The sequence below is a fragment of the Adelges cooleyi genome, unplaced genomic scaffold, assembly GCF_023614345.1.
Source record: "Adelges cooleyi isolate 19-005CV unplaced genomic scaffold, UGA_ACOO_1.1 ACOO_flye_CR_arks_rails_tigmint_CR_PRNA_9, whole genome shotgun sequence".
Lineage (NCBI taxonomy): Eukaryota > Metazoa > Arthropoda > Insecta > Hemiptera > Adelgidae > Adelges > Adelges cooleyi.
The window spans coordinates 11,447,294-11,458,077 of NW_026096579.1; the positions used below are offsets into that span (position 1 = coordinate 11,447,294).

Below are 10,784 nucleotides of genomic sequence, written 5' to 3' on the forward strand. Positions count from 1 at the left end.
TACAATATCTCTTTAAATAGACAACGTATTTAAAAATAATTAATTATATATAAGATTTCCATAAAGTATATAAATTATATATTACATGCTTATTGGACTTATGCGTGCATCATGGTTAACAATACAAAAATATCTATCTTATACCTCATTTTAAAAATGCTGTTTTTATATTAGCATTAACATGGTTATTCAATGGCACCTACGTTTACAAAAGAATAACAAAGCGAGGCCTTATGACCCACTTTTGCATATCCAGCAACGACTACACCTCGTTTAATTTCAATAGCGTTGTTTTTACTTAGATACATCATTTTGTGTATCGTTAAAGTTTTTTTTCATAATATGAAAATATAAAAACAACAAAACATTTAACCCTTTTTCTTTGCGGATAATATTTTATTATTAAGATGTTAAAATTAATGATGGAACAGAAAAGTATAAGTATTTTTTATTGTTTATACAAATTGTTTGAGTAATAACAATAAAATAATAATAATAATTCTGATACTACTATTTAAATCACTGTTGTGTATTTTAACTTCGATGTGGAGCTCTGAAGGTATTGTTTTTACAATGATAAAATATACCCACGGTATCTTCGAAAAAACGCTGAACCAATTCTTTCATGCAGCAAGTCAATAGATCTGGGATTATCCCAGAAAGAGGGAAGCTTTTTCTTTATACTACCATAACAGGATTTATGACCCTAACTTTTTAAACCTATATACCTAACTTTATTAAAATAATTGTTGAAATTATAAAGAGTAATAATATAGGCACTTACAACTGTTCAATAAAACTTATTGTTTTATTGAAAATTATAATAAAAGAAACAAATTAATTAGTGAATGTCATTGCTTATAGATTTAATTATTTAAATCTAATGTCAGTTATTATGAATAATGACAGAAAATGATATGCCAGTTTTTAAATCTCTTGTTAGTCGACTATTAAATGTCCGGCAATAAATGATGTAACAAATTAGTGTATCCGAATGTAAATTACATCAACATATTTATTAGCACTTTAATGAATTGTCGCATGCTGTATGCAGTAGTATGAAATGTGTGATTACTTTGCAAGCTTATAGTCTTACGTAGCCGTGGGTCGTTCAGTTGGTTATTACTCGACCAACGTTAGCAAGTTGCACTTCTATAAAAATAAATAGTAAAATGGCAAGTGAAAACAATCAAATCGAAAGAAGTAATGAACGATCGAAAAATGACATTTATGATGCTGAAGTTGAAAAACTTGTCGAGTGGTTACATATTATGCCTCACTTGCCTAATGTGACCGGTAATATGATAAATCACTTATATTTTGCGATAAAAAAATCAATAATATATTAATATGTTTCCTACAAATTTTGTAAATCATTGATTACCTATTAAGTCATTATAGAATATTATTGAAAGGTCGAAGACATTATTTGTCACACACAAATAATAATTGTACTTAAACTTTCGTTTGTATTACAGATCGAGAATGGTTAAAGAATTGTTATATCGGCCGAAAATACAGAATAGAAAGAACAAAAGAAACATTGGACGGTTACTTTTGTTGTAGAGCTGTAATGAATGAGTTCTTCGGTGTTCGTGATCCACTGGGAGACGACGTTCAAACTGCGATGCGAAAAACGTACGTGTTTTTTTTCCAATAATAATATAAACGCTTTCTCGTAGGAAAAACGTGACCAAATTAATATTACCACACAGGTGGTTTGGCTTTTCTTCAAAGTTAACCGAGGAAGGATATCAAGTTTTGGTAGCAAAAAACATAACGGACGAAGACGTTACCGGTAGGTACTTGGATAAATGGGTGAAATATTTTTATATGTCAATGGACTTGAACTTCAAAAGGGTGTCCGTAAATGGTGTGATCATAATATACGACATGTCGGTAACAAACAAAAATGAACTTCTCACTCAAGCTACGCCTAGTTTTCTCAGGAATTCTTTGAAATGTTCGGTAAGTAATAAGCTTTGCTTAAGAGTTAATATAATGTTTCAACACAACCCAGACAGAAATCATAGCTAAGCCTATGTTACAGAGTGATCCCTATTTCAATTATTACACATTATAAAGTATAGTATTTACTCAATAAGCACATATTATACTTCAATAGTTATGTAAATTATAATATATAATTTAATATGTATCGTAATGTTCTACCGAGCTTCAAATGAGCTTTTTAGTAAGCTTACATATTCGATATATGAAAACAAATAGTTTAATCTTGATAACGAAAAAAGTCATTGTTTTTTGTTCAAAATGGTCATATTAAACATATATTTTTTTAATATTACCCACTGATCATTAAAATAGTTAAATAAATGTTATTTGTAATTATAACATAGGTATAATCTAATATATTAACCCTGAACCGATTTTCAAATAATGATAATACTGTATAATACTATTTTATGATTTTTTTTGTTCTAGTCATTTTTTCCGTACAAACTTATTCAAGTGCATTTTATAAACGTACCAGCATATGCAGCTACAATTTTTAATATAATTAAGACATTGGTTCCAAAAAAAATACAAACCCGAGTAAGGTTTTTTTTTATAAATAATAAGTAATAATCATTTATATGTTATAATCATTTATATTAACATTTTCAAAGATGTAAAACTATTAATTTTATAGTTCCGTTTCAAGTAAGGTTATTGATTATTTCTATTATTTTAATGAATAATATGATATTTCTCTGCAATATTAAATGCAATCTATCTGCTTTGGTAGGGCTATGTCATAAATCATAAGTCAATTTTTTATGATTAATATTTAAGACAATTTTTGTAACTAATTGTTGGAATTTTATATAAAGTATACTGTTTGGTGAAGTTCTTGAACTTATAATTGAAACTATTTTAAATTTCTAATTAAATGTGTAATGGAATAAGTATAAACAGTATTTTAAAAGTAATCGTGTTTGTGATATTTGAATAACTTTTATTTTACCTATAGATCTTTATGCATCAAGACGCCACCGATGTAATAAAACATATTTCAAATGAATGTATTCCGTCAGATTTTGGAGGCAACGATAAATCTATTAAGGAACTTGGAGGTTTGTATACATTTTACATATATTTCCTTAATGTCAACGTAATTATTGATTTAAATTGAAAACAAATATGTTTTACTAGAATATAACAAAGCAAGTGTTATAGCGGAAAGAGATATATTTTTGAACGGTCTTTTCTCGCTTAAGGCTGATATGGATAAAAAACCAACGGACACTGAAAGTAATGAACAATCTAATCTTTTTGGATATGACGGAAATTTCAAAAAATTGAACATTGATTAAATTATGCTAATTCTTATTAATTATTATTGTGTATTAATTTAAAGTTAATTTTAAAAACTAAATGTCTCAATTGTATAAACAAGTATTAGTAGTAACTAATAATAAAACAAAGTTAATGGTGTAAAAAGTTAAAAATTAAAATAAAACTTTTGATTATTTATTTAAACTTATAGCCGACTCCATCTTCAAAGCGATAGTCACTATTCCACTTCCACGACTGAACTGAGTAGAAACGGCGGAAACAGTTGCAGTGGAACAAAGTAACAAATAAAAAAATTAGACTAAAGGTAGAGTGTCCTTTAGTTCGGAAAAGCTATATAGAGAAAAAGTTATTTCCACCCCTTCTAGGAGCTAAAGAGCTATGATATATTTTTAGTTTATTAGTAATTTTCGAAAAAATATTCCACAAACATTTTTCCCTTTTATGATTTCTAATGTGGCTTTTACTGGAACCACTGTGTACAATAACACCACATTAAAACTAACCAGGATATCTCCGGTTTCCCATTTTGTGTATTTTATTTTTTCCACAAAGTACGTCGAGTTTTTTATGTATGGTGTTCTTTTACTAACTTTCTCTTTTAGTATCTTGGCCAAGTGTCCTTCTAGGTTGTAATTCAGAGAATTTATTGCACTAACTAATTTATTGGTCTTAGCGGTACAACTTACTTGTGTTTTTTTTCCCTATATATTTTTAGAAGTCTAGGTAAAAAAAGTAATCCACTAAGAGAAATGAACTTAAAAGTTACTTTAAAAATACTAAAAATATTAATATAATATAGGTAACTATATCTCATTATATTGTCGAATTTTTTCTGAGTTCTTTATGGTAAAAAAGATTACCGTATTTGCAGAATAATACTTTATGTATAAGATAAAAATTACCAATAAGTTATATGATATCTTATTGCAGACTTACAGAAGAAGTATTAGGTAATCAAATAAATTTAAATGTTCGAAACGTGATGTTATGAACATTCGGAGAAAAATAAACTGTAAACAATATAAAAAAAATATCATATTATAATTAATTTTTGTGTCTTGTTGAACAGTTGGTATGGTAGTACGTATGATTATTTCTAGTTTATTAACTAGCTTATTACATTTGTTTGTAAAATACTATTCTTCGGTTTTTTTTTCATTGTAATCAGTAAAAAATAAATAAAATGGCAACTTATACGTTGGAAATAAAAAACATTACCAAGTATATTAATATGCAAAAACAGATTTTTTTAGACAAGTGAGTTCGTATTATAATCGTTCGTTGTATGCCTATTGCCTAATTACGTCCAATGCTAATATATTGTACATAATAATTCGCGTTAGTACTGTTAGTAAACATCTTTTTTTTAAAACAATTTGTTTGTAAAATAAATTATTTTTTATGAATATTGAATGCATTGGTATATTTACAACTGATGTTTCCTTCTTTTCACACGTGTAATAGGTACGAAACTGGTACAATCAATTATGTTACAATTTCGGAATTTCAAGTTTTGCAAAACATAGGCTACGGTAATTTCAGTCATACTATTCTGCTCCGCCATAAAAACTCAGGTGCATTAAAGGCAGCGAAGGTGATCAAAAACAATCTTCCAAAAATGTACCATCAATACGTAGAAACAGAAAAAAGAGTAATGGCCGCCTTGGACGGTATATTTCCATTTATTGTGGGAATGCATTTATTGGCAACGGACCCTGATAACACTTACCTGATCATGCCACTCACGCCAGGAGGAAATTTATTTGACCTAGTGTACGAACGAGGATCGCTGGGAGAATATATGGCTCGATTTTACTCTGCCCAAGTAAAGGAAATCTATTTTAATCATAATTCGTTGAGAATGAAAATGTAAAAATCTTTAGCTAATGAAAAATACAAATAAAAGTATCCAAACAAATATAATATTATTATGTTATTACTATTAATATGTTTTGTTGTCACATTCCACACTAAATGTTTTATAAAGTTCTAACTGTTTTTTTTCATATTTTATTTTATTTATAAAAATTCGTACTTCAAAAAGTTTTTTTTTTTAATTAGATACTGTTGGCGTTAGAGTTTCTGCACGCTACGGGATTCGTGCACAGAGATCTAAAGCCTGAAAACGTGTTGATAGATGCAAACGGATATTTGCGGTTAGCTGATTTCAGCATGATCAAGTCGATCGGACGGGGTCGGACTTATACATTTTGCGGTACACCGGATTACATGGCGCCCGAGATATTCACATACAAGGGCTACAGTCAGGCTGTGGACTTTTGGAGTTTAGGGGCTATGATGTACGAGTTAACTACAGGACGGACTCCATTCGAGGGACCCGACGTTGGAACTATTTTCCAGAACGCTTTAAACACAAATTACAATTTGGACGTTGGTTTTAGCCCATCGTTGCAGAGTTTGCTGCGAAATATGTTGCAAGTAAGTTATTCAACCCGCATTGCGTACGATATTTTTATTCTCCTGATTTATTAGTCTAAATTAGGGAAATGGAAAAACAAAATTACATTTATTTTAACGGGCTGTAAACAGGCTGTTTTCTCCACAGACCGTGTGACCCTATGTGGCTTACCCGAATGTATAATAAATGCAGGTAGTAAATACCCTGGTCCAAGGGTAATGTTTCAAAATTGACCCCTGGTCGTTAACGTGTTAAAGTCGTCGATAAATTATTATACATAAAAGTACACACAACAGTTTATGGAAATAAACGCAGACAAATCCATTACAGCGATATCGCTAAACGTTTTCCCTTCAAAGTCGGTAAATGGGGTAAAGTTATTGTATTTCGGTCAACTAAAATAGGTGAAAACACCTACATATATAATCAACAAGTAATACATTTCAGAAACTACTGAATAGAAATTATTTCTACATTACTGAAGGTATTTTTTTTTTACAATGATGTGTTTTTATTATTTATTTGTCTGCACCCGCGATATCTTCCAAACCACTGAACTAATTTCTTCATGTAGTAAGTCTATAGATGAGAAATCGTACCTAAAAAACACATAATTAGGTAAACAATTTAAAAAAGTTCCCCCATTTTAAAATTAATATTACCACGCGCTATACCTTGTATTTAAAACAGTAGCATTAGCTCCGAATTTGCAGGAAATATTCTTTAGACATACCGTATTATATTTTTTTTAAATCTTCCTTGTAAAATTTTAGTTTTCAAAAAAATTGAGCCTAAAAGATGAGGCCGTACCTCTTGCACCTAACCATAAACCCTGAAATTCCTAATCGTGTTATTAAAGCTATATGTATTGGATAGTTTAGACGAGCTAAAATTAACATTCGACACTAATAATCAAGTTTACTATATTAAATATTTTTTCATTAAAATGCTATATTAGCGTGATTTTCTCTAACAAAAGGAATAATATATTAGGTAAAGTTTTAGCAGACATAATACTTTTAAGTTTATTGTAATGCAAATGTAATACCAAGACGCTGTAAAAAAAAAAAAGTCAACAATTATATGTTGTTGTTTTTCGTTATCGGAGATGTAAGAAATATTTCCGACAACAAAAGTTTGCTGATTACCACATAAAATAAAACCCATTATACATTTTCAGTCAATTTAGATATTATTCCGCCGTGTTTAAAACTTTATTTTATTTTATTTATGATAAAATGTTTATCGCGAGAATGGCGTGTTCAAAATATATATCATACTTTACCTTAATGGGGCATTTGAATGTAGATGTTTTTCCATTTATTGTTTAGTTTTACGGTAATCCTGCACCTTCTAGAAAAATTCTTTAATGTTCAAATAATTTTTAACATATCATAACATATGTAAATATATCTTAAAATTCGTTAGGACGTAGTTTAACAATTTATCGGAATTTCAGATTTTTTCTTAAAACATCTTTCTATTTACGACTGAAAAGAAAAACAAAATAAGTGACAATAAATGAATAAAGTAGGTCTGTTCTATTTTTTTAAAAGAAAATAATAGACAATTAAATAAAGCGGATTGTCGAAACAATGACGACGAACCTATAACTGAACTGATGCAACCGCTTCCTAAAGTAATTCAAGTGGGTGAAAAATTATAAGGAAAACAATGTTATTTTAATGGGGTGTGGAGTTAGTTTAGGTTTTTTATATGCTGTGCTAGCCTTAATGATACTTTTCTCCAACCTAGTGATTTTTAATATTTAGCTAATTCGATTTTTTGTATACATTTTATTTTATATCTTTTTATGAGTTTAACTTTCGAAATAATAAAAAAAAGGTATACTTAATTATTAAAATTACTATAAAACCCTATTATACGAGCTTAGATTTTATATATTACTCTATCAAACGGTAGTGTACCTTCTTGGAGCTCCAATAAAACGGTCTGATTCGAAAAATATCGAATAGTTTTTTAGATTTAAACTTTACCGAATGGCCCCAAATTTTGATAAGCTTATTTTTTTCTATAAAGTTTAATGTTTAGTGGTGGGCGAAAAAATATTTTTTTTCGCCGCCCTAATATATATATATAACGTTTTCATAATAGCTAAATAATGTAAAGTATGTGATACAATTTCACATTGAAATAATTTAGCAATTTTCGAATCAGTGGGTGTCTCGATGTATGGTGTACATTGTGGTGGTAGATTGTGCATAAAGACAAAACTACATCATTGCAAAACCAATAAACTCTCAGTTTAATATCAAAGAGAAAGTATACTAAAAATATTTTTCTATTATGTGATATTCAAAAAACAATTCAATTTTCCCGAGTATTGAGCAATTTATGCATGTGCGTTTTATTAGATTGCGTGAGTTGATGTTTTTAAAATATATTCTAGTCGAATGCTCTAAAATTAATGAACTAGGCGTACTTGTGGGATTTCGACACATGTCCCCAAAAGTCCTACAGTGGGTGCGATACGTACTGTATATTTTCCCCGTCTGTATAGTATTATATAGCCTAAATACTAATAGCCTAGCAACGTCATGTACGGCAACGACCGGCCTCGCGCGCTATCATGGGCCATAAAGTTTCATTATATCATGAAGCCAATCAATGTTTAAATACACTCAACAGTTAGTATGCGATCCAATATCAAGTTCTTTAAAATTAATTACCTTATTGAGTAATTTCACTGATTTTATGCTACGACTAATATTCAATAAATGCTTCGCAACAGGATAATTGTGCAATTCTTTGATTTTTTATGTTCATTCTACTGTGTTTTTTATGATGTGCAGGCATGTCTTTACGATGTTGCTACAATAGGAGAATGTAACGACAATTATATTATTACTTAAACTGTTTTCATTATAATCCTGATTATGGAAGTGGTTACAACAGCTTAACACTTACTTCGTCTAACTTTATATAATATTTGTTTTATATGTTGCCCAGCCAGACCTATCAAAACGTTATGGGAACTTAAAAAACGGAGTCATAGATATAAAGAAACATCCTTGGTTCAGACCTGTAAATTGGTTACAAATAATCAACCAGAAAATGGAAGCACCATTCAAACCAGATCTTGAATGGATTTCTAAAAAAGAAATTCGCAACATACTGGACAGTTATGAAAACGAGTATGTCGATTTTTAAAAAATAATTAGTTTCAACGGAGCTATTATTTGCCGGTGGAATAGAATTAAGCAAACGTTCTTTACCATTATCTATAATATACATTTTTTGTTTCTCTCGGCTATTTTGTATTACATCTTTAGAACAAAATTAGTTTTGAACGCTTCACTTATTCCACATTGTCGTCTTAGCCTGGCGATAATCCTGTTAACTCTAATTTACATAATGTTATTAAATGAAATAATTTTGTTTACATCTTACTGATATTTTCAGCCGTGTTAACTATTTCCTGTGCAATAATTTTTAAATTGTTTTTATAATAGTAAATATACATTTTTATTTTGAAACATAACTTGTATTATGTAATAGGTTTTACAATTATTACAGTACTATTTTGGTAGAACTGCAGACATAGTGCGTGAAGGCACAACAAAATATCACGGGTAAATCTATTTCATAAGTTTAATACTCGTGTATCAAAGCCTAACCATACAATGTATGATTTGTTTTAAATCGTTTAATTTCGGTGCGGAAATGAGAAGAATTGTTTTTGCAATGGTAACTTAGCAATAGTTTCTATAATCATATATATGATGCACATCTAATAGTAAAAACCTTACAACCTTGATTCTTTGTCCTCATATTTTTCAGCCCTTACCTATTTTAGTGCCCAGTTTACGCGTTTTCGAATGATAGAAGTACCAAAGATCCAATTTGATATTTTTTTGATTCTGTCAGGACCAGAAGAAATTATTTTAATAAGTAATAAACAAGATTTGTATAAATTGACACGATATACCAATCTTTGAATACAAATATAATACACGCATATTATGTAAAAAAATGTAAATTTTGACAGTAAAGTAATTGAAGATTCGACCCTAACAACGTGCTAAGAACCAATCCCTAAACTTTACACTATCAAATAAAAACAAAACTGTTACCAAAGGGTTTGATAGGTCTCCACGCTTCTTGAACGATGATTATGTGCGATAAGAACATTCCGGGAAGTGTTATTATTCTTAAAATAAATTCAAACTGGTTCATAGCACAAACGAGAACCGTTAAAGGGTTTTGTTATTCGGACTGAACTAAACCTTCAACTATTATAAAAAAGACATTTTAATTAAGCCAATTTCTTCAAATTGTATTATTTTATTTATTTGTATTATTTAAAACTGATAATTTATATATAATAAGAAATTAAAGTATTTATTTAGAGCACATTTACACAAGTTACAATAGTGACCATCGCACGCTCGATCACTCACTCTAAACGTTCACTCAAATAACATACAACGCAAGCAAAAAATGACAGAAAATATTACAAATATAACAATACTAATAATTTAATAAAAATTGAAAAATTGTTAATAAAAGTGAACCATTAAAGTGCAAAAAAAATAGACTCGGAAAAAACGAAACACTAAAAATGTATAATATAGAATAGAACAATAAAAAATATACTCTTTTGTAAGTATGGTATATTTTCTTAAAAGTTAGTATCAAAAAATAAAAAGTTCTTTAAAAAATTACCTAAAAAAGTAATTGTCTTGGTCTATAGAACAAATATATCAATAGTAGTCGGTACATATTATAACATAAACATCGAAATGCGACGAAAAAAATTTAATTTAACAGCTGTTTATGAATGAGGAATCTTAACTGATAATCTAATTACAAATAAGTAATTTTTAAATTAGATTTCGAGTCTACATCATTACCATGAACAACTATATTTGTATAAATTTATAATTTAATAAAATAACTAACTCTTTTTAAGATTAGGTTGTATTATTTATGAATGCCTAAAACTTAATAATTAAACAAGTTTAAAACAATTGTACAATATAGATATATACAGAGGATTGAAAACCCGATTAGAATTTGTTTTAAATAATATTTTAAAAATAATAAT

The 10,784-nt window shown here is 28.7% G+C and overlaps 2 protein-coding genes across 2 annotated transcripts; both read left to right on the plus strand.

Moving 5' to 3' along the window:
- Window positions 1-1,056: 1,056 nt before the first annotated feature.
- On the plus strand, window positions 1,057-3,429 carry LOC126846763 (retinaldehyde-binding protein 1-like). Its single transcript, XM_050586549.1, has 6 exons — window positions 1,057-1,296; window positions 1,479-1,638; window positions 1,716-1,968; window positions 2,443-2,553; window positions 2,972-3,074; window positions 3,154-3,429. The coding sequence occupies exons 1-6, from the start codon at window positions 1,173-1,175 to the stop codon at window positions 3,312-3,314; spliced, it is 912 nt and encodes a 303-aa protein (XP_050442506.1). The 5' UTR covers window positions 1,057-1,172; the 3' UTR covers window positions 3,315-3,429.
- Window positions 3,430-4,915: 1,486 nt separating this feature from the next.
- Window positions 4,916-8,887, plus strand: LOC126846259 (cAMP-dependent protein kinase catalytic subunit alpha-like). Its single transcript, XM_050585542.1, has 3 exons — window positions 4,916-5,122; window positions 5,359-5,736; window positions 8,687-8,887. Exons 1-3 carry the CDS (start codon window positions 4,916-4,918, stop codon window positions 8,885-8,887), a joined length of 786 nt encoding a protein of 261 aa, XP_050441499.1.
- The last annotated feature ends 1,897 nt before the right edge of the window (window positions 8,888-10,784 follow it).

Bases quoted from the DNA above. Each gene is read 5' to 3' on its own strand.
- LOC126846763 (XM_050586549.1), top strand. From the start codon at position 1,173: ATGGCAAGTGAAAACAATCAAATCGAAAGAAGTAATGAACGATCGAAA. The intron at 1,969-2,442 runs GTAAGTAATAAG...TTTTTGTTCTAG, and splicing joins GGAATTCTTTGAAATGTTCG to TCATTTTTTCCGTACAAACT. The intron at 3,075-3,153 runs GTTTGTATACAT...ATGTTTTACTAG, and splicing joins ATCTATTAAGGAACTTGGAG to AATATAACAAAGCAAGTGTT.
- LOC126846259 (XM_050585542.1), top strand. From the start codon at position 4,916: ATGTACCATCAATACGTAGAAACAGAAAAAAGAGTAATGGCCGCCTTG. The intron at 5,123-5,358 runs GTAAAGGAAATC...TTTTTTAATTAG, and splicing joins CTCGATTTTACTCTGCCCAA to ATACTGTTGGCGTTAGAGTT. The intron at 5,737-8,686 runs GTAAGTTATTCA...TATGTTGCCCAG, and splicing joins TGCTGCGAAATATGTTGCAA to CCAGACCTATCAAAACGTTA.